The 24,250-nt window shown below is 44.2% G+C and overlaps 2 protein-coding genes and 2 long non-coding RNA genes across 4 annotated transcripts in view; 1 reads left to right on the forward strand and 3 right to left on the reverse strand.

Moving 5' to 3' along the window:
• Positions 1–24,250, reverse strand: part of LOC143419331 (coxsackievirus and adenovirus receptor homolog) — a 92,160-nt gene that overhangs the window by 51,751 nt on the left and 16,159 nt on the right. The gene's annotated exons all lie outside the window — the stretch shown is intronic.
• Positions 1–24,250, forward strand: part of LOC143419333 (uncharacterized) — an 89,472-nt gene that overhangs the window by 29,100 nt on the left and 36,122 nt on the right. The gene's annotated exons all lie outside the window — the stretch shown is intronic.
• Positions 7,000–13,734, reverse strand: LOC143419626 (uncharacterized). Its single transcript, XR_013099637.1, has 4 exons — positions 13,601–13,734; positions 13,133–13,228; positions 7,747–7,834; positions 7,000–7,506 (listed from the first exon to the last, which is right to left on the reverse strand). It is a non-coding gene; the product is annotated as an uncharacterized LOC143419626 (long non-coding RNA).
• On the reverse strand, positions 13,752–14,257 carry LOC143419604 (Fc receptor-like A; the record flags this gene model as incomplete). The annotated part of the gene is made up of 3 exons (XM_076887013.1): positions 14,198–14,257; positions 13,873–14,118; positions 13,752–13,786 (listed from the first exon to the last, which is right to left on the reverse strand). Coding segments are annotated over exons 1-3 (303 nt in total), but the record flags the coding sequence as incomplete, so codon positions are not given.

Consider the following 24,250-nt stretch of genomic DNA (forward strand, 5'->3'; position numbering starts at 1 on the left):
AATGGGACACAACGGAGCCGGGGGTATGACCTGATTGGGTTTACCTGCAATCTGACATACATGGCAACTGTTGCAAAATTTAGAAACATCACGCTTCATACCAGGCCAAAAGAAATGTTTTAATAGTAGCTGGTATGTTTTTGTGATGCCCAAGTGTCCTGACCACTGGCTTTCATGGGCAAGGGCCAAGATTTTCTGCCGGTACGCAGAGGGCACTACAATCTGCTTGACCTTACTCCAATCTGCACCTTCTGCACCTGGTGGAGACCACTGACGCATTAGAACTTCATGTTCTATGAAATAGGCTTGTTGCTCCTTTTTGGCTTGCTCAGCACTTACCATACGTTTGAAACAGCTCTTTATTGTTTCATCAGCTAATTGAGCTGCTGACAGCTGATCTCTAGTCAAAGGCAGTACAGAGTCCTTAGGAAATGGATCAGGCTCCTCAGGCGTCACAGAGTCTGGAGGTGACAGAACATTGTTTCTGTTAGTGGGTACATCATTCTCCCCGGAAAACGAGGACAGCGGACGTAACATAAACGAGCCCAGAGACCAAGGAGTTAGATAGGACGACAAACATAAGGTTTATTAACACAACTGAAATCCGTTAGTGAAACAACTCACTAGGCAGCAGAGAAACTTTAAACAAACACCACGATTAATAACACCAGTAGAGCACTGCTCTACTAAACGTCTCGCAGGAGGCAACACAAAACAAAGGCAAAAGGGAGGGACTCTCTGTACAGTCTGTTCAAATCAACAAGTCCCTCGACGAATGAAGACTCCTCAGCCTTTTATACTATCAGGTAACTGCAGTCAGCTGTGTCACTTGTCCGTCGTACTCCAGGCTCTTGCGGGAGCCAATGGTGTGCGTAGTCTGACAGGCTCAGATCCGCATGAAGTTGGGGCGGGCATATGTCCGGGCCAGCCAATCCCCCGTGAGTCCTGGAGCACTGTAGATTCCAGGGAGGAAGGCGGGGCCACCTGAGGCCAGCGGCCGTAACAATCATCATGATGGAATAAAATAAATAAATAATAAATAAATATTCAAAATATTTAAAAAATGTAAAGAGCAAAAAGAAAAAGTACAATAAAATAAAATAAAATAAAATAAATGGACCTCTGTACTAAACATCCAGAGAACAAACTGAGCTGTGTTTCCTTGTCAGCTGTTTTTATACAGACACACCTCAGATCTGTGACATCAGCACCCACAGCGTCACCTTAGCAACCACATTCCTCCACCTATCAGCTGTGAGTTCACATATTTGACAGACAAAAACAAAGTCACAGCTGACTCTGAGCCCTCACAGTCAGCTGATCTTTCTGTCAAATAACTTAATGAAACCCTGAAATACAACAAACATTTTCAGGTCCTTGAAGTACACACGGGTGGGGGCTGGAAACCCACTCCACCTGTCACAGTCTGAAGACAGAACGTGATTTCTGTTCAGTGTGTGAGGATCAGTATGATGTATAATAATGTGAGTAAATTTCAGCAGGTTCATGTCTGTGATGTAGAAACAGGAACAAGCAGAGGTGCTCTGGATGTTTGATCTGTGCTCTGATAATTCAGCGTATCACCATGTGGGACAGGAGACTGTCCAGCACAAGTTACAGCCTGTCAGAGTGTCGCTCACATTTACTGACAAACAACAGATGCATCTGTTACTGTTTCTGTCTGCTTTTATTCTAAGCTCACCTTTTATTTCCTGTCCTGTTCTTGTTTTGTGCTCATGCTCTGTGTGACTGTGAAATGATTTCACTTCAGTGCAGCTAAAGCTCCTGTTAGAGCGAACATAGCTGTGGTTAGCTCCGCCTGCCCGTCTGTTAGAATACAATAGAATCAAATACAATAAAAACATCTTGTTACTGATGATCAGGATCATTAGTTCAAACTAACAAGGTCTATGTATTATTATTATAATTGTTTTAATATAACACTGATATGCAGCATAAACTGTTCACTTAAAAGAAAAATTGAAACTGATTGTTGCAGTAACTAAATACATTTACTAAAGTGAAACTCATGATACAACCTGTTTAAAAAACTGATTTTACAAACCTTAAATATTCTTTTTAAATGCAACATATGTAAAACCAATAAATCAAGGTGATTAAATTATTGATCAGCTCCTCAGCACCACTGTGTTGATGATAAATAGCTGTGTGTCAGTATCCTGGTCCGACTGGTTCAGCAGTAGCATCATGTGTCTGTCTGTGAATCATATCAGATTTCCTCTTTGGTGTTCAGCACATTCATCAGCTCTATTTGAACTTGGAGCTTCATTATTTTTCTTTCTGTTGTTTTGTTCTCGTCTGGATGTAAAATCATTTTAGAGGTCAAAGCTGACACACCTGTGGTTATTTCTGCCTGTCCAACAGATCTAAACATTTCAAAATTCAGTGAAGTTTAATTTTAATCTACTTTGACTTTTCTTGCCTTTAGTGTTTGTTTTGATGGTAACTAAATACTTGACAAGTTTCTTATTGTTTACTTCTAATGAATTAAATGATCAGTAACTCCTTTGAAATGATCATCTGAGAAAGTTTGCTAAAGACAACAAACAGAAACTAAACCTCCAGCTTCCTTAAATGTAAAAGTTTGATTATTTTTCTTAGGTGAGAACAGAAAGAAATATGTCAACATAATCAATTAAAATCAAGCAGGGAAAATTTGATGAAATTTGAAGAGAAGTTAAAATGTAACAAAGAGAAATGATTAAATATAATAATAATCAAAGTGTTTTTATTGAGTTTTCAGAAAGCATATCATTCATACAAGTCCTACCACACAGTGTAAGACAAAACTATACCCAGAAAGAGGAAGGAAAAAAAAAAAAAAGGGGGGGGGGGGGGGGGGGGGCGGAGTTGCCATTTATGGAGTGGAAATGATTAAATATTAACTTCCTTTCTCTGTGCTGACAGAGAGTGACGATCAGATAGGAAACATTTTATGGTCTTCCTCTCGTCAGTAAATTATTTTGGGTCATTTCTTTTTATTCAATCGGTGGAAATAAAATAGGGACAAATTTTAGCTCAAGACTGTGGGGAGCAGGTACGCTGAGGGTGCTGCAGCACCTCCTGGTGGATGTTTATATTGATGACCAGGGAGACGTATTAAAATAAATAAATAAATAAATAAATAAATAAATAAATAAATAAATAAATAACAAAGATATCTCAAAATGTAAGTTCTTTTGTAAACAGCAGAGTAATAATGTGTAATTCCACCTGTACTTTGACCCAGAGCTCAAAGACTATATGTAGGTGAAGTCTATATTTTATGTATATGTTTTATATGATTACTCTTATATAATGAAGTTAAAATGTGTGTTAATGTCTAGAAAGATTCTAAAAAATGGATTTTATTCCTCTGTGGACCTGGCATAAATAAAACCTTCCTACTCCTAACAGTTAAATCTGGCCTGCAGACACAAACACAAAAACACCGACAAACAGAGAAACTGATCAGAGTAAAGCAGACATTCCTCTGTTATCTAGTTGTGATAATCTGCTTTCTGCTAAATGTCTGAGTGTGTTGTTGAGTTTCAATCTGACTAAGATTAAATTCAGATTTAAATAAGTCACTGATTAAGATGAGAGATCTGTGATTGAGCTACTTGGTTGACTTTCCCGTAAGTGTTGATGAAAGAAGAAGTTTGTGTAACTACATATAAGTGCGTCATAATAAAATATTAGCTGTCGCCTCCATAAAACCACAGCTGTTCTGGAGAACTCTGCCTACCTTTGGTATCCAATCTGTTAATCCACTGAAGACCATAGCAACATTTTAGAAACCACAGTCCTGTCTTCTCCAGCTTTACATACACATATTTGACAAACAAGTACACTTACAAAGTAACAGGAAGTGAACTTCTCTCAGTGAAACAGGTAGATGTGTAGAAACATCCTGTCTGTGTAGTGTATGTGAATTGAAATCAACTTATTCTAATGAGTAAAATTCAAATGTCACATGTACCTAAACATCATGTACAATGTCCTGTACAACACGGTTATTTACAAAAACAACAGGCTCTTTTCTTAATTCTTCACATGCAACAAACCCCAAGAGAGTGACTGTTCAAAATATATCCACTGTCTTGAGTGAATGCATTTTTTCATTTGGAAAACAAAACAAACAAACAAACAAACAAAAAACATTGATCATAAGTCCAGCAGGTCTGATCACATACTCAGACAACATGAATGGAAAATGTAAATAAAACACTTACTCTGTTTAAAACCACCGCACTTGTTTCTGGTGTCGTCTGTGTCATGGACGTCATTCATTACTCTACTCCGAGTACAAAGTGCTACATAAGAACCATTTACTGTTTACGATTTGTTCCCTCAGAACTTCACAAGTTATGAAATTTCAATGGCTAAAAAAAACTAAACAACAAAAAAATTAAGTTCTATGAAAAGCTCAAACCACTACAACTGTCACAATCTAGAGACAAAATTTTTATCAAAGTTTTAATAAACTGAACCATCTGTGAGGAACAGAAACAAGTCCAGGGTAAACCAGTGCATTCTGGGAAACTTTGAAGGCTCATATGACCGTGTGGGAAATGTGGGAAATGTGGCTCAGAACAAGTTTCAGAATAAAGTAAAACAAAAAGGCCGATGGAATTTTCCAATTATTTATTATTACTATTGATTATTATTTAAATAATATCCTGATTATTTATCAAATCCTCAGCAGCTGTGTGTTGGTGGAAAACGTGTGTGTGTGTGTGTGTGTGTCTGTGTGTCAGTGTCCTGGTCAAACTGGTTCAGCAGTGAGTGTTTGTTTATTGTACAGATGTGTGTTTTGTTTCACATGAGCTGTTGGTTTGTACAGCAGAATGAAAACACACAAAGCTTCTTTCCTTCTACGATTTTATTCTGTGTTCATGAAACATCTGACAGTGACGTGACCTCATGTGTCAGTAGAGCAAACAGAGCTGGTTAGCTGTTAACAAGATACTTAGCTCGTGAAAGCAATAAAACCACACAGTTCAAAACGTTTTGAAACAGAACGGTTGTTGTTGTGTAGATTGGTGCTGCATTCATTTGATTTCTAGTTAAGGAAATGATGAGCTGCTCCCCCTGGTGGATCACCGGGGAAATTGTTGAACTAAATAGCAATAAAAATTTAAATACAGAAAAAAATCAAGATAGCACCAGTGTGTGTGGTTTGGTTTTAAACATCTACACTCCACTAAAACAACACTTTTACGGGCTTTTAATTACGTAATTCTACCAAATGGTTTAGGACCAAAATACATCAGTGACCTCCTGACCCAGTATGAACCTTCCAGATCCCTCAGGTCATCTGGATCCGGTCTTTTATCAGTTCCCAGAGTCAGAACCAGACACGGAGAAGCTGCATTCAGCTTTTATGCTCCTTATATCTGGAACAAACTCCCAGAAAGCCTCAGATCAGCTGAAACACTCAGTTTATTTAAATCCAGGTTGAAGACTCACCTGTTCTCAGCTGCATTTGAATAAAGCACCAAATCCACACTTTTAAGCTTAAATTTCAAAACTAACATTTTAACTACTGATTTTATCTACTGTTCTGATTTTATCTGTTTTGATTTTATATACTGTTTTGTTTGTTTGTTTGTTTGTTTGTTTGTTAATTAGTTAGTTAGTTTATTTGCTTGTTTTAATCAATTTTAAATCATGCTTTTTATTTGTTTTTGTTTCTAATGTCTCTGTAAAGCACTTTGAATCACCTTGCTGTTGAATTGTGCTATACAAATAAACTTGCCTTGCCAAATGATTGCGTAAGTTTTGTAATTCTTGTGCTTTTAGATCTTACTGCAGCCTTTGATGTTGTTGACCAACCACAGTATTCTTGGAACACTGATCTAAAGGTTTGAAGGACCTTAGATCAGCCGACCTGCTGCTTTCGGTTGTCCCCAAAACTGGTTGAAACTTAAAGGAGAACGAGCTTTTTCAATTGTGGCTCCCAAACTTTGGAATACGTTGCCTTTAAATATTAGACAGGCATCTTCGCTTCTTGCTTTTAAGTCTCTTTTGAAAACACAACTTTTTTCAGTAGCGTTTAGACTGGTGTGAGTTGATATGCTTTGTTTCCCTTTATGTGCGTGTTTTAATATGAATGGTTTTATCTTTTGTTTTATATCTTGTTTTATTTTTGTACAGCACTTTGGGGAAACTTTCCACTTTTTAAATGTGCTATATAAATAAATTAGATTTGGATTGTATTTGAAAATCATTAATCTATAAATCAACACTAAACTTTCCAGGTGATGGCTATCTGATCATTTGTAACCTCTAATTATAATTATTCCAACTCACTGGAATCAGAAAAAGCATTATTTTACTTTTATATATTTAACTATTAGTTTCTGAATCCTCTTAGGTAAAAAAGCCATTAAGATCACCACAGATGATGTGTTTTTAATGTTCTGTGAAAAGTAAAGTCTGCAATTCTGTGAAACTCAGGGGGTCCTGACAGTGCTCTTCTTCTGTTCTTCACAACAGATTTAACAAAAGGTAAATCTGGTGAAGAATCAGTCACATTATACTCAGTGCATTACGTATACATATGCATAATTTATGATCCCACAAATGTGTCTTTTCATAATTATGTAATGTTTCACTTTTACCACATGGTGGCAGTGTTTTCACACTGAATTAATTAACATTTTGCCCTCCACACCATAGATTACTGTTCACATTGTACTTCAAGATGTCAGAGTTTAAGATGCCCCCAGCAAAGTCACTGGAGTGTTATACCCACTGAGATTTAAACTCATCCCTCTTACCTAAATGGACATTGATTCGTTTCTTAAAATAGCTGCAGCACAAATTGGTTGTTAATAGATTAGTACGACTGTCATGCTGCTATGAGAGAGTATTAAGAAAAAAAAAACATTGTCAATTTTGAGATTAAGCTTCAAACTCATATTTGACAAAGTTGAAATTTGGCCCTCAGAGTCGTTTCCAGCCGAACAACTGTCACAACACTTATACCCTCTACAAAATGCTTGTGTAGATGATTCAGTGAAACACATTGGTCTTATTGTGTCTTGTGATACAACACACATATTCTTTATTGCACAAGACTGTAAATATCCATATTTCCACTCCCAGCTATTTCATTTACCACAAATCTGGCAAACTCTTTCATGTTTGTGTGTTTTTTCCTTTTAACCAGATGCAGATTTGTGCACCATCTCTTCTTTGTTATACTTATCACCACATTGTGTTTGTTTCTGAAGACATGCTGAATTATGATTTCACCAAATAATATACACGGGATATAGGCCCTTTGCACATTACTCATTTAGCCTGAAAAAATATTAAATATTCCAAAAAAAATACACAAAAAATGGCATAAAACAAATAAAAATGTGTTTTATGTATTATTTTTACTCTGGTCTGAGGTGCTGGGGGACCAGTTAGAGACCAGCAGCTGGACGTCAGTGGTTGGACTGGTGGGCTACTTCAGTGAAGAGTAGACGACGTCTGGCTCTGGTTTAAAGTCTGAACACAAACACACACAGTTCAAACAACAGGAAACATGATTACAAGCTTTGTAGTTCAATCAAGACCTCCAACCTCCATCTCTCTGCATCACACACACACAGTCCCAGTTCAACTGGGTCAGAGCTCTGAGTTTGATCCAGGATGAGGTTTGATCAGCTTATCTTAGCATGATGGATGCAAACAGGATGAGCAGCTAGCTTGTCTCTATGCAAAGTCAAAGATAAAGAGCAGCTGTACCTGGGCCTGCTTGTTCTGATGGTTGTATGTCCAGAACTGACATCTTCACTTCTCACTGCTGAGTAGATCACAACTACAAAATACATTTCTGCAAAATGAAAACAAAAAATCTTTGAAGCTACAACAATACACCAGTGCAGCTACACAAAGCAAAACATTTTTACTGTTTCTAATGTTTCATCACGAGAGTCCATGACAGTGCCGGCCATTGCAAGGGTCACATTTGTAACCAGATGAATATGTCCCCCCAAACACTGTTTGTGTGACTTCCCAGAGTTTATCGTCCAATATAGTGAAGAAATTACAAGAACGTGTAAACTTTCTTTCTGTTCTTCACACGGTTCAATAACCTGAGAAATGTGATGTATCATGAACAGGAGGAGCTACATGTCACCGATGTTCTGGTTTATAAACCGCAGCATCTTTGTACAGTTTTTTTTCCTCATCTTAACACCTCTGCTGTGAAACACTGAGTGACCACAAAGAACTGGAGGCTGTTTCTGAGAAAGATGCAGGTGGACGACCACAAAGCTGCCATCTTTTTCCACTGCAGACTGACACTCTTCACCACAGAGCACAAAGCAAACACGTTCTCACAACATGAACACTATTGTTAGACAAACCAGTAAAACCCTCGGTGAGAACGTTCATGTGTTATAGACGAACTGTAATCAACAATCGGAAGTTGCTGATGTTTTACAGTTTGCAGAACGTTGAAACAGTTTAAAAGTTTTTATTATATTAAACAAGAACTTTTTTTCATTATATGTCTAATAGTGACAATAAATGCGCTAAAAACCAAACAGCAGACACATATGGGACTAATAAGAGCTGCTCTGAGCTCCTACTACTCAGTTACAACACTGATAATATTCTGAGTGTCACAACACACCTGCCATCTGGACTTGAGGCTGAGCCATTAGTTAAAGTTAAATAATCCCTAAAGAAAATTGCTGATCTGCCACATTTTTTTCTGCTTATCTAGAGCCGGGTTGCAGGGGCAGCAGCCTAAGGAGAGAAGCCCAGAACTCCCTCTCCCTCGCCACCTCCTCCAGTTCCTCCTCCGGGGAACACCAAGGCGTTCCCAAGGCCAGCCGAGAGATATTATCCCTTCAGCGTGTCCTGGGTCTGGCTCAGGCCTCCACCCAGTGGGCTATCCCCAGAAAACCCCAATGTAAAGGCAGCAAGCTGAGGGGATGCTAAGATACCCAACCCGGCCCGCCACCTCTCCTGACTGTATCAGTACTGTATTTTCTTTGAATTGTTGCCTTTTTGTGGTGGAGGGGTGTCCCAGGGATCCCAGGGGCTATGTTGTTGTAGGCTTTTTGTCCCTTTGTTAGGGTCTGTTGTAACAAATTGGTCCTGGGTGAGGGACCAGAGAAAGAGCAATTCAACAACTCTTATGAAAAGAGGTCCATGTGGCCTGGCTGGGCATAGCCCAAAAAAGAGACACTTTTGTCGGCCCGGCACCCACACGAGGAGCTGTAGGGGTCAGGTATAGCTGTGGGGGCGTGGCCAGGAGCAGAGACCCTGGTCGACCGATCCCTGGCTATCTAGACTACCAAGTTCATCTTTGACACAATAAGATATATCCAGTACATCTCACATCACATCTTTCTTTGTGTGTTCCAGTTTCAGCTCCTGACTGGCTCTTTTTGGGGCGGGGCAACCCTGTTTGTTGCAGATTTAGATTTATATGAAATTCTCCTTGAAATGTCTCTCTGTTTACACGTTTTTAAATCATCGTTATTTGTTTTCAATACTTCCTTTATGAAAGTCTTTACAGGATTATTTATATACTTCCAAAAAATATTAAAAACAGATCTTTGACCTCACATGGAAGGGCAATGACCCACAACCCAACCAAGATGGCGGCACGTGAACAATGCGAGGCTTAGTGTCTCTCCAGAATCTGCTATTTAGCGGTTTTTTATCTACTTTTAACCGGATTATTCGTCCAGAATTGCTGTGCGTTGCTGACCTACAGCAGACAAGAGCTTCTGGACATCTGGACTCACAACTCCAACAGTTTTATCGCCGATTTCCGACTCATCCCAGAGATCTCCAGAACACCGGAGGATGCCCACTCTCCCCAGCCGGGCGGAAGTGCACGCAGACGGCGCCGGAGGGCGAGGTAGGCGCGGAGGGCTACGGGCTACGGGCTAAGCTAAAGCTAACACCACACCGGCTGCCTTTACCCAGTATTTTCCTCGCCAATGTCCGTTCTCTGGCAAACAAAATGGATGCGATACGGCTCTCCATCACTAACAACAGACGGATTATGGACTCAAATGTCATGTTTTTCACCGAAACATGGTTGAACAACAGCTGCCCGGACAATGCTATCGAGTTAGCAGGACGCCACACACACCGAGCCGACAGGCTAGCAGATGACTCCGGCAAGACCAGAGGTGGAGGTTTGTGCATTTATATTAACAATGCTTGGTGCATGAACTCCACTACTACTGAGAGTCACTGCTCACCTAATGCGGAGTTTTTAATGGTCAAATGCAGACCTTATTATCTCCCCAGAGAACTCACTTCAATCATACTCACTGCCGTGTATATCCCCCCCGACGCTAATGCTAGGTTGGCCATGAAAGAACTTTCTGCAGCCATTAACAAACACCAGAATAAACACCCCGAGGCTGCTTTTATTGTTGCTGGCGACTTCAACCACACCAACTTAAAGACAGTCCTCCCCAGATTCCACCAACATGTCTCCTGCCACACCAGAGGAGACAAGACTTTAGACCATGTGTATTCCAACCTGGCTGGAGCCTACAAAGCCACACCCCTCCCCCACATTGGACAATCGGACCATCTCTCCCTGTTCCTCACACCTAGGTATTCACCACTCATCCAACGTGTGAAACCTGCTGTGAGGACAATTAAAGTGTGGCCAGAGGGGACAGACGCAGTGCTCCAGGACAGATTTAAAAACACAGACTGGAATATGTTCACCCACATAGACCTGGACCAGTACGCCTCATCTGTACTGGATTACATCTCCGAAACCACAGACAGTGTCACCACCCAGAAACGGATCACCATGTACCCCAACCAGAAGCCTTGGATGAACCGGGATGTTCGTCTCCTCCTGAAGGCCCGCAACACCGCCTTTAGGTCAGGAGATGCACACGCCTACAGCACAGCCAGGGCTAATCTAAAGAAGGGCATCAAAAAAGCCAAACACCATTACAAAAAGAAGGTAGAAGAACACTTCTCCAACTCCAACCCCCGACGCATGTGGCAAGGACTCCAGACCATTACAGACTACAGGACCACCAAACCCTCCCCCGCATCCTCTGATGTCTCCTTCCTCAACGAGCTCAACAACTTTTATGCTCGTTTTGAGCGAGGGAACCCCACAACCAAAGCAGACATGACGCCAGACCACCAACCTCTGACTCTCTCCCCCACCGATGTAGGAGCGGTGCTGAGCAGGATCAATGTCCACAAGGCTGCAGGTCCTGATGGCATCCCCGGGCGTGTTCTCAGAGCGTGTTCTGGGGAGCTTGCAGGAGTGCTCACAGACATATTCAATCTGTCCTTGGCCCACGCTGTGGTACCGGCCTGCTTCAAATCCACCTCCATCGTCCCGATACCCAAAAACTCCAACCCATCTTGCCTCAATGACTACCGCCCAGTAGCACTCACCCCCATCATCACTAAGTGCTTAGAGCAGCTGGTCCTAGCACACTTCAAATCCTGTCTCCCCCCCCACCCTGGACCCCCACCAATTCGCATACCGCCAGAACAGGAGCACAGAGGATGCAGTCTCCATCGCACTGCACTCTGTCCTCTCACACCTGGACAACAACAACACCTACGCCAGAATGCTGTTTATAGACTTCAGTTAAGCATTCAATACAATCCACCCCTCACAACTCATCAGGAAACTGACAGACCTGGGCATCAGTTCCCTCATCTGCAAATGGTTACTGGACTTCCTGACCAACCGCCCCCAACATGTCAGGCTGGATAACCACTGCTCATCTACCATCACAATGAACCACAAGGCTGTGTGATGAGCCCTTTCCTCTACTCCCTCTTCACCCACAACTGCAGACCTGCTGATGGTTCCAACACCATCATTAAGTTTGCAGATGACACCACGGTGATTGGCCTCATCAGTGACAACGATGAGGCCGCCTACAGGGAGGAGGTGGATCGTCTGGCTGAGTGGTGCGACACAAACAACCTGCTGCTTAACACCGAGAAGACCAAGGAGCTCATCGTGGACTACAGGAGGAATGCTGACCCACATCCACCCATCCACATTAAGGGGACGGCTGTGGAGCGTGTGAGCAGCTTCAAGTTCCTGGGAGTCCACATCTCTGAGGATCTCACCTGGACGACTCTGAGGAAGAACCACCTGTCCTCAGACATCCTGGTGAACTTCTGTCGTTGCACCATCGAGAGCATCCTGACCAACTGTATAACAGTCTGGTACGGGAACTGCTCTGCCTCGTACCGGAAGGCGTTGCAGAGGGTCGTGAAAACTGCCAAGCGCATCGCCGGAGCACCACTTCCTGCCATAAAAGACATCTACAGGAAGCGGTGTCTGAAAAGGGCTGGGAAAATCATCAAAGACCCCAGTCACCCATCACATGGACTCTTCACCCTCCTGCCCTCTGGGAGGCGCCACAGGAGCCTCCGGACTAAGACCACCAGGTACCGGAACAGCTTCTTCCCCACAGCTGTCAGACTCCTGAACTCTGCCTCCTGACATCTGACCCACGTTAACACATGGACTGAACTTACACACACCCACAACCACCTACCCACACACACACACACACACACAATGGACAACTGTACCCCCAAACACACAATAATAACATGGACTGAACCACCACTCACAACCACTAGCACTTTATATAGCCTCTGTAGAAACTATCTACACCCTCACTTATCTTAACTGCACTACTGTATAGCTCTGTGTAAATAATCATTCTCTACATTCAATAATCTTTAATCCTACAACTGTTTACAATTTGCATAGTTCCCATTTCTGTATAGCTGTATATCTCAGATTTCTGTAAAGTTATTTATTTCATATTCTGTATAGTTTTTCATATTTATATCCTGTTCATAGCCTGTACATAGCTTGTACTCACTACAGCCTGTACATACTTAGTTATAGAATATTCACAACATACTTCATACCGTGTACATTATAACATACCATAATAGACCCATTTCTGTAATATACTTACATATCTATACTATTGCTAATATATATTGTAATATATCTATATCACTAAAGCACTTCTGGATGGATGCAAACTGCATTTCGTTGCCCTGTACCTGTGCAATGACAATAAAGTTGAATTCTATTCTAATTCTAACCCACCATAAAGAAAAAAAATAAAAATACTACCTCGTCTTTCTTTGACAGGTTGTTCTCGATGAGCTGATATCTTGATGATGACATGAGTGATGAGGTCATCTTCTTCTTCACTTTCCTCTTGATCTACTGAAATGGTCCAAGCTGATCAATAATACGAATTAAATATCTAAACAGAGATTTGACCCAAAACCAATGTCACAAATGTGGTATTTCACCAGATACGTACTCTTAATGTCATTAACTTTGCCTCCAGGAACACTGTGAGAAACCTTGTAGTTATTTTTGACCAGATTATATCCTTCAGTGTCCATATTCAACTACTTGCTTTCTCTCATGTCTGTCTCAAAGTGATGCTGAAAAACTAGATTACCGTAATGCACTAAGTGTATCTGTGTCAGTCAACTTTTACACTCACTATGTGCTTATACTTCACTTTTAAACATTTGCCATTATGAATCTTTGGCTCAGACATGAAAGATCAGGAAGTCTGAGTCTCACCTTCAGGTTTCCTGTGAACACATCGTCTCACCAGCAGAACCAGTAACACCAGTAGGACCACAACACAGACTGATCCAACAAATGAAAGCACAGAGAGATCAAGAGGAGAGAGTGATGGAGGAACAGCGATGGAGGTGGAATCAGGACGAGAGGTGGATGTAGGTGGAGGTGTGGTGGTTTGTTCCCCTAAAATAAAGCAAACACAGTCATTAAGTTGTCGTCACATTGTGAATGTTGAAAGCTGCAGAAACACAGACAGGTGAGTGTGTCACCTGTGACAGTGATCCAGCTGGATGGAGACTCTCCATGACCGCTGATGTCACACTTGTAGAGGCCTTCATCAGACCTGGAAACATGCTGGATGGTCATGTTACCTGCAGACTCATTCCCAATGAGGGAGCCATCTTTATAGAAAGCAGCTGGGAGGTTGGAGGGAGTGGTCTTTGTTTTACAGAGCAGAGTGACGTCATCTCCCTCCATCACAGGGAGGACAGGACTCTGCAGGATCACTGATCCACCTCAACACAGAGACAAACTACAGCATTTCATCCATTTACACACAGCTTCATCAACACTAACTCCACACACTCAGCTTACCAGTGACTGTCAGGTTAACCATGTTACTGATGGGACCCTCTCTGGACTCACACCAGTAAACTCCACTGTCATGAGGTGCTGTTATACTGAGCTTACATGTAGAACCATTTACTTCTCCCCACCCATCTCTACACTGACTCCTCTGTTGTCTGCTTGTCTTTCTCCTCAGAGTCCATCCAGCAGAGCTGTCGTCCTCCTCACAGTTCAGAGACACAAAGTCTCCTTTAAAGAACTGAGAGCTGCTGGGACTCACAGTCAGACGAGCTGTGAGGGTTAAAATGAAAAAAAAAAACAAAAACAATTGTTGCTTGGTTGCTTTTGTCTGACACAAGCATGTTTTACTTAATTCTGTAACATGACCCCAATCAGGTCATATCAGTGAGCATTTCTCAGGTTTAAACTGTGACAGAAGAAGGTTACTGACCTTGGTTTGTTGTGCAGCTCAGCAGTGAGATCAGAACTAAAGAGAAATGACACTCAGGTTGATTTGAGGTGAACATAACGAACAACTCCACACAAACAGCTGACAAACACACAAACTCGTCTCTCTCTGACAAAATACTAAATAAAAAGTGCCTGAAGCTAAAAGACATTTGGTAGAATCAATCCATCCATTTTCTTAACCAATTTTTAAAATTTAGGAATCTATCTCAGCTGTTTTAACATGACTACAGGTAATTACAGTGTAACACAGACGGACTGACATTCACACCAGTTCAGAATTACCAGTTAACTAAACGTGTCTTTGGACTGTGGGGGAAAACATACAGACACTAACCACTGCAGCTCTGTGACACTTGCATTATTAGATATACTCTGTTCATTACCAAATATCAAAACATCTAAAATTTAAATTTTCTGGAGGAACTTTGTTACTGACATAAAAGTATTGAGACAGTTTTGTCTTTTTGATTCTCCTCTACCCCGTTTTTTATGAAAAATCAACACTCAGTAATTATTATGCACAGTGACTAAGCTTTGTGTATACACGGAGTAAGCACTACTTTTAAATAATTCCATAAAGTCATGTGTTGACTTTCAAGCTGTGTTGATATAATGAGTGAATGATTTGATCTTTTCACTGCCTGCTGTGTTTCCTCAACTCCTGAGCAAAGATAAAGAGTCAGTTCAGACCTGCAGTTGGTCCTCGTGGTGTTTTGAACTTGAATTCAGCCTGATTTGTTTTTCATGTCTTCTCCTCCATCATCAGTTATCAGGAGAGCAGACAGTCAAAGTACAAGAATTCAAACAAACACAGAGATTCTACTTACAGAGCAGACACAGCACAGATGTTTCCTTCATCGTCCTTCTCACTCATTTGAGCTTTTTTTCATTTCTGTCACTGACACCAAGTAAAGCCCGCCCTCTTCCTCTGAGCACCAGCTTTCTAGTGGTTCAAATGCAGTGAGTGAGAAACTAAGTTTTTTGATTTTCTTGGAGAAAAGGTTAGCTACTTGTCACTTAACACTGCATGTCCTTTTTTTTCAGTGCTTCTCTTTTTTTGAACTTTGAATTGTTTCAAAGAAACAGACTGGTAAAATCCTAAAATTGTGGAAATATATTCTCATTACTTGTTATGTGAAAAAAAAATCCATGAATTCACATGGTAGGATTTGTAAAGAATTTATTCGTAAATCAGGGTGGAAAATAAGTATTTGGTCACCTCAAACATGGAAAATCTCTGGCTCTCACAGACCTGTAACGTCTTCTGTAAGACGCTTTTCTGTCCCCCCACTCGTTACCTGTATGAATGGCATCTGTTTGAACTCATCATCTGTATAAAAGACACCTGTCCACAGCCTCAAACAGTCAGACTCCAAACTCCGCCATGGCCAAGACCAAAGAGCTTTCGAAGGACACCAGGAAAAGTATTGTAGACCTGCACCAGACTAGGAAGAGTGAATCTACAATAGGCAAGCAGCTTGGTGTGAAAAAATCAACTATGGGAGCAATCATCAGAAAATAGAAGACATACAAGATCACTGATAATCTCCCACGATCTGGGGCTCCACGCAAGATCTCATCCCGTGGGGTCAAAATGGTCATGAGAACGGTGAGCAAAGATCCCAGAACCACACGGGGGGACCTGGTGAATGACCTGCAGAGAGCTGGGACCAAAGTAACAAAGGTCACCATCAGTAACACACTACAACGGCAGGGAATCAAATCCCGCAGTGCCAGACGTGTTCTGCTGCTGAAGCCAGTGCATGTCTGAAGTCTGAAGTTTGCCAGAGAGCACATGGATGATACAGCAGAGGATTGGGAGAATGTCATGTGGTCAGATGAAACCAAAGTAGAACTTTTTGGTATAAACTCAACTCGTCGTGTTTGGAGGACGAAGAATACTGAGTTGCATCCCAAGAACACCATACCTACTGTGAAGCATGGGGGTGGAAACATCATGCTATGGGGCTGTTTTTCTGCCAAGGGGACAGGACGACTGATCCGTGTTAAGGACAGAATGAATGGGGCCATGTATTGTGAGATTTTGAGCCAAAACCTCCTTCCATCAGTGAGAACTTTGAAGATGAAACGAGGCTGGGTCTTCCAACATGACAATGATCCAAAACACACTGCCCGGGCAACAAAGGAGTGGCTCCGTAAGAAGCATTTGAAAGTCCTGGAGTGGCCTAGCCAGTCTCCAGACCTCAACCCCATAGAAAATCTGTGGCGGGAGTTGAAAGTCCGTGTTGCTCGGCAACAGCCCCAAAACATCACTGCTCTCGAGAAGATCTGCATGGAGGAATGGGCCAAAATACCAGCTACTGTGTGTGCAAACCTGGTAAAGACCTATAGTAAACGTTTGACCTCTGTTATTGCCAACAACGGTTATGTTACAAAGTATTGAGTTGTATTTTTGTTATTGACCAAATACTTATTTTCCACCCTGATTTACGAATAAATTCTTTACAAATCCTACCATGTGGATTCATGGATTTTTTTTTCACATTCTGTCTCTCACAGTTGAAGTGTACCTCTGGTGCAAATTACTGACCTCTGTCATCATTTTAGGTGGGGGAACTTGCACAATCGGTGGCTGACTAAATACTTTTTTGCCCCACTGTATATGTGAGGGGGCAAACTCCTCAAGATGGGTGGTGACCATGGTGGCCATTTAGAAGTCGGCCATCTTGGATACAACTTTTGTTTTTTCAATAGGAAGAGGGCCATGTGACACATCAAACTTATTGGTATTGTCACAAGAAAAACAATGGTGTTTATATATATATATATATATATATATATATATATATATACAGATAAATATGAAGGCATGCCGGCTCGGACGTCGCCCAGATCAACAAGGTCCGCGTCAGGTGTTGAGGAACCAGGGCACCCTGACAAAAAGTGGGCTACTGGAACAAGAAGGCATCGGTGGGCAAGGGACGAAAACAGGGCGTTGTTGGAATGCTACTACGCAAGTAACCCCGGCGGAAGGGGCTACATGAATAGGATGAGGGACCTATGGATTCTTCGATACCCAACATCCACAATGACGGCGAAACAACTAGTAGCTCAGTGTTCCAACATTCGAAAGAAGGGACTGCTCTCACAGCTAGAGATTGACGAGGTACAACACAAATGCTATGGCAAGGAGGAGTCAGGACGCCAGGTCAGGGGGGAGATATCATCACCCCCACCCGAGATTGGGTACATAGCCCCAAGTGCGATAGGAGAAGGATCGTTGAGTGCGAGAGGAACTGACCTGAAAAATAGGATCATGGCCAAGCTTGAAACCTGGATCCCCCGTAGCAGGTTACCAAGATTACGTGAAGTACCCTCAGAAGGTCTGCTAGATGATGTTAATGCAGCACTACGGGCAATACCTACAACCACGATTACCGACACTAACAAGCTGATCTACAATACGGCAGCAGTGATCAGTGAGATGCTTGGCTACAAGTTGAACAGCCACAAGGGGCAGTACCCTCCATGGAGAAGGAGGCTAGAGGGCAAGATCAAAGTAGCACGGAGGGAGGTTAGCCAACTAACGGAGTTGCAGAAACGTGCGACAAATAAGGTGCCTAAGAAATACAGCAAGCTATCCATACCTGAGGCCTTGGAAACTGCCAAGCAAAGACTCACAGCCTTGGCCAGCCGCTTGAGGAGGTACACCAGAGAGATAGAAGGCAGGAGAATAAACCAGCTGTTCTCCACAGAACCAGCAAAGGTGTACTCTCAGTGGCAAGGGAACAATAAGAGAACAGCACCACCAAGGCTGGAGACGGAGCAATACTGGAAGAGCATATGGGAGAAGGATGCAACCCATAACGGCAATGCTCAGTGGCTAGAGGATCTGAGGGCAGACCACAGCGACCTCCCTGAACAGGGTCCAGTAACCATCACAGTGGCAGATATCCAAGAAAGGGTCTCCAGTATGAAGAGTTGGACAGCACCAGGGCCCGACATGGTTCACGCCTACTGGCTGAAGAAGCTGACTGCACTCCACGAGCGTCTGGCAGCACAAATGAACCAGCTGCTAGTTAACGAGAGACACCCGGAATGGCTAACTGAAGGCCGGACGGTCCTGATCCCCAAGGACCCCAAGAAGGGACCGGTCCCCTCCAACTACCGACCAATAACCTGCCTCAGTACTACATGGAAGCTCCTGTCAGGCATCATATCGGCTAAGATGAACAGGCACATGGGTCAATACATGAGCGGGACACAGAAAGGAATTGGCAAGAATACCAGAGGCGCAAAACACCAGCTACTGGTAGACAGAACAATCAGCCGAGACTGCAAGACCAGACTGACCAACCTGTGCACTGCCTGGATTGATTACAAGAAGGCCTATGACTCAATGCCCCACAGCTGGATACTGGAATGCCTAGAATTGTACAAGATCAATGGGACCCTAAGAACCTTCATCAGGAACTCAATGGGGATGTGGCGTACAACACTAGAGGCCAACTCCAAGCCCATAGCACAAGTCACCATCAAGTGCGGGATCTACCAGGGAGATGCTCTGTCCCCACTGCTGTTCTGCATAGGCCTGAACCCCTTCAGTGAGATCATTAACAAGACTGGCTACGGATACCGACTACGGAACGGAGCAGTTGTCAGCCACCTCCTGTACATGGATGACATCAAGCTGTATGCCAAGAGTGAACGAGACATCGATTCACTGATCCACACTACCAGGCTATACAGCAATGACATTGGAATGTCGTTCGGACTGGAGAAGTGTAGTCGGATGGTATCAAAGAGAGGGAAGGTAGTCAGAACTGAGGGGATTGAACTACCAGAAGGCAACATTGCAGACATAGAGGACAGTTACAAGTACCTGGGGATCCCGCAGGCGAATGGGAACCATGAAGAGGCCGCTAGAAAAGCTGCAACCACCAAGTACCTGCAGAGAGTCAGGCAAGTCCTGAGGAGTCAGCTGAATGGTAAGAACAAGATCCGGGCCATCAACACGTACGCCCTGCCCGTGATCAGGTACCCTGCTGGGGTAATAGGCTGGCCAAAGGAGGAGATAGAAGCCACTGACATAAAGACAAGAAAGCTCCTTACCATGCATGGAGGGTTTCACCCCAAGTCCAGCACCCTGAGGCTGTACGCTAAGCGGAAGGAAGGGGGCCGGGGACTGGTGAGTGTCAGCACCACAGTCCAGGATGAGACAACGAACATCCAAGAATACATTGGGAAGATGGCCCCAACTGACCGAGTGCTCAGTGAATACCTCAGGCAGCAGAAACCCAAGAAAGAGGAGGGAGACGAGGAACCATCATGGAAGGACAGGCCCTTGCACGGTATGTACCACCGGCAGATAGAGGAGGTGGCTGATATCCAGAAATCCTACCAGTGGCTGGACAAAGCTGGACTGAAAGACAGCACAGAGGCACTAATCATGGCAGCACAAGAACAAGCTCTGAGCACAAGATCCATAGAGGCTGGGGTCTATCACCCCAGGCAAGACCCCAGGTGCAGGCTGTGTAAAGATGCCCCAGAGACAATCCAGCACATAACAGCAGGGTGCAAGATGCTAGCAGGCAAGGCATACATGGAACGCCATAACCAAGTGGCCGGCATAGTGTACAGGAACATCTGTGCCGAGTATAACCTGGAAGTCCCGAGGTCAAAATGGGAGATGCCCCCAAGGGTGGTGGAGAATGACCGAGCTAAGATCCTGTGGGACTTCCAGATACAGACGGACAAAATGGTGGTGGCTAACCAACCGGACATAGTGGTGGTAGACAAACAGAAGAAGACGGCCGTAGTGATCGATGTAGCAGTTCCGAATGACAGCAATATCAGGAAGAAGGAACACGAGAAGCTGGAGAAATACCAAGGGCTCAGAGAAGAGCTCGAGAGGATGTGGAGGGTGAAGGTAACGGTGGTCCCCGTGGTAATCGGAGCACTAGGTGCGGTGACTCCCAAGCTAGGCGAGTGGCTCCAGCAGATCCCGGGAACAACATCGGAGATCTCTGTCCAGAAGAGCGCAGTCCTGGGAACAGCTAAGATACTGCGCAGGACCCTCAAGCTCCCAGGCCTCTGGTAGAGGACCCGAGCTTGAAGGATAAAACCGCCCGCATGGGCGTGCTGGGTGTTTTTTTATATATTTGTCCCATTACAGCCACAAACATGAATCAATTTTATTGGAATTCAGCATGGAAGACCAACACAAAGTGGTGTACACGTGAGAAGTGGAACGAAAATCATACATGATTCCAAATATTTTTTACAAATAAATAATTGAAAAGTGGGGTGTGCATAATGATTCAGCCCCCTGATACTTCAAGTCAATACTTTGTAGAACCAAATTTTGCTGCAATTACAGCTGCCAGTCTTTTAGGGTTTGTCTCTACCAGTTTTGCACATCTACACAGCAAATTCAAAAGTGTTAAATGTTTTGGTGTTGGGGCAGCATGGTGGCATGGTGGTTAGCACTGTTGCCGCACAGCAAGAAGGTCCTGAGTTCAATTCCAACATCAGGCCGGGGTCTTTCTGTGTGGAGTTTGCATGTGTGTTTGCGTGGGTTCCCTCCGGGTACTCCGGCTTCCTCCCACCGTCCAAAGACATGCAGCTTGTGGGGATAGGTTAATTGGATAATCCAAATTGTCACTAGGTGTGAATGTGCGAATGAATGTGAGTGCGAATGGTTGTCTGTGCTTGTGTGTTGGCCCTGCGACAGACTGGCGACCTGTCCAGGGTGTACCCTGCCTCTCGCCCTATGACAGCTGGGATGGGCTCCAGTTCCCCCCGCGACCCTGAAAAGGATAAGCGGAAGCGAATGGATGGATGGATAGTCTTCTTGCAAAAGTAGAGTTAATTTTACTCTAAGTAGAGTCACATTCTTTTAATGTAACTCTGAGGTGTAAAATGATAGTAGTTAAAATCGAGTGTTAAAAATGAGTGTTTCTATGTCAAATCTGGAGGTTACAATGGAAACATTAACTCTTGACCTCTTAACTCTGAACTCCTAGAGGAGCTATGACACCAACAGAGTAGAGCTTTGGAGTTGACGTCACGCCGCAATACATTGTGGGAGCGCGGCACCATTTTCGGGGTCTACGAATCAAATCAAACACACTGTGTTGGAACGACGATTACAAGATGCTTAAAAGCAGCTCAATAGAGAATGGACTGTATAGACTGTATAGTTTGCTGCAATAATGCCAAATAATTAGCAACTCTATAAATAGAAGGTAGTTCTGCACTCAGTAGGATGTTTGTTCTAATTTGCTATGACCTCAGAGTGCATCAAAAATGAAACTAATAGGCTATAAAGAGTGATATGAACATATTTAGAACTTACCGGAATGAAAATGTCTGGAGCACCAACAGATATCTGGAGATGGAAGATAACTGCACGTCAGCTCGTCTCACAGCTGCTATCCAGCCTGGACGCCTTCGTTTGGTAACATCGATACACGAGCTGCTCATGTTGCTTCCAGGTTGGGAAAGAATGAAAAGATAAACCCTTTTCAAGCTTATTCCCGTGCCGGTCGTGCGATCGAATATTGCAGCCGACCACACAGCAAGAACGAACCATGGCTATGCTTTCGCTCCTTTTTCACTTAGACCCCCAAAATGGCGGATCGGGCCAAAATCCTTTCCACGCCCACCCCCGTGACATCACGCTCCAAAGCCCTGTAAATTCAGACTCCGCCCCCAGAACCATAGGCTCCAATCGAAGCTGAAGTGAAGCCGTTTCAGAACATTTTTCTCTACATATTTGAGTTGTTTGCCATGCAAAATGTTCTGAAACGGCTTCACTTCAGCTTTGATTGGAGTCTGTGAATTTACTCTGTTGGTGTCATAGCCCCTGTAGGAGTTCAGAGTTAAGAGGTCAAGAGTTAATGTTTCCATTGTAACCTCCAGATTTGACATAGAAACACTCATTTTTAACACTCTATTTTAACTACTATCATTTTACACCTCAGAGTTACATTAAAAGAATGTGACTCTACTTAGAGTAAAATTAACTCTACTTTTGCAAGAAGACTATTAACACCAAAACATTTAACACTTTTGAATTTGCTGTGTAGAAGTTCAGAACAGTAAAATTCCCACTTTTTAGAATTAATTAGAAGATAACTCTTACGTAGTTAAACTAAAATACTCTTTGAGAGTTAATATATAAACTCTTAACACCAAGTGTTAAATTATCAATGTAACGGTGGACCCAAGAAATACCAGCCGGAGCGACTTTGACAATGCAGAACTTTTTATTAAACTCGGGGTTGTACGTGGACACATATACTCCCGCGCTCTCTTTCTCTGCTGTCACCTCCGTCTCCGTCTGTCACTGCCAACATATAAAGAGACACAATCACTGTCAGATCCCAGCACACCTGTTCACCCCGCCCCTGCGCCGCCCCGGGAGCTCACTGCGTCACCCCTCCTCTGCAGCTGGCCAAGGACCACACCCACGCCACACATCCCCACCGCCCGACTGAGGCCGGGGCCCATCCGGCCGAACCTACTCCCCCCCCCCCCGCGAGCGAGAGAGGAAGTCGGCCACGACCATCTGCGCGCCCGGCCTATGGATCACCTTGAACTTAAAGGGCTGCATGGCCAGATACCACCGAGTGATCCGGGCGTTGGCATCCTTCATGCGGTGGAGCCACTGCAGCGGGGCGTGGTCCGAGCAGAGGGTGAACGGGCGGCCCAGGAGGTAGTAGCGAAGGGAGTCGACCGCCCACCGGATTGCCAGGCACTCCTTCTCCACGGTGCTGTACCGTGACTCGCGGTCCGTGAGCTTCCGGCTGATGTAAGCGACCGGCCGGTCAACTCCCCCCACCTGCTGGGACAAAACGGCCCCCAGCCCTCTGCTCGAGGCGTCAGTCTGCAGACAAAAAGGGAGGGAGAAGTTAGGTGTGAACAGCAGCGGCTCTCCACAGAGAGCCCGTTTCACCTGCACAAATGCCGCCTGGCACCGCTCCGTCCACTGGACCAGATCTGGGGCACCCTTGCGGGTGAGATCAGTCAGGGGGCTGGTCAGGTCCGCGAACCCTGGGACGAACCGCCGGTAATAGCCGGCCAGCCCCAGAAACCGTCTCACCTCTTTTTTCGTCTTGGGACGCGGGCAGGATGCAATCGCCGCCGTCTTCTCCACTTGAGGTCGCACCTGCCCGCTCCCCAAGTGGTACCCCAAATACTGTACCTCCCTCCGTCCAACCGCACACTTCTTCGGGTTGGCCGTGAGCCCCGCCTGCCTCAGGGACTCCAGCACCGCGACCACACACCGCACATGCCCCGCCCACGTGTCACTGTAAATGATGACGTCGTCTAGGTAGGCGGCAGCATAGGCAGCGTGGGGCCGCAGCACCCGGTCCATGAGGCGCTGAAAAGTGGCAGGGGCGCCGAACAAGCCGAACGGAAGCGTCACGAATTGGTACAACCCATACGGAGTGGAGAAGGCCGTCTTTTCCCGGGACTCTGTAGACAAGGGAATCTGCCAGTAGCCCTTGGTCAAATCCAGAGTCGTAAAAAAGCGAGCGGTGCCCAACCGGTCCAGGAGCTCGTCGACCCGGGGCATGGGATAAGCATCAAAACGTGACACCTCATTCACTCTGCGATAATCGACACAGAACCGTATAGACC

The sequence above is a fragment of the Maylandia zebra genome, linkage group LG7 (assembly GCF_041146795.1).
Source record: "Maylandia zebra isolate NMK-2024a linkage group LG7, Mzebra_GT3a, whole genome shotgun sequence".
Classification (NCBI taxonomy): Eukaryota; Metazoa; Chordata; class Actinopteri; order Cichliformes; family Cichlidae; genus Maylandia; species Maylandia zebra.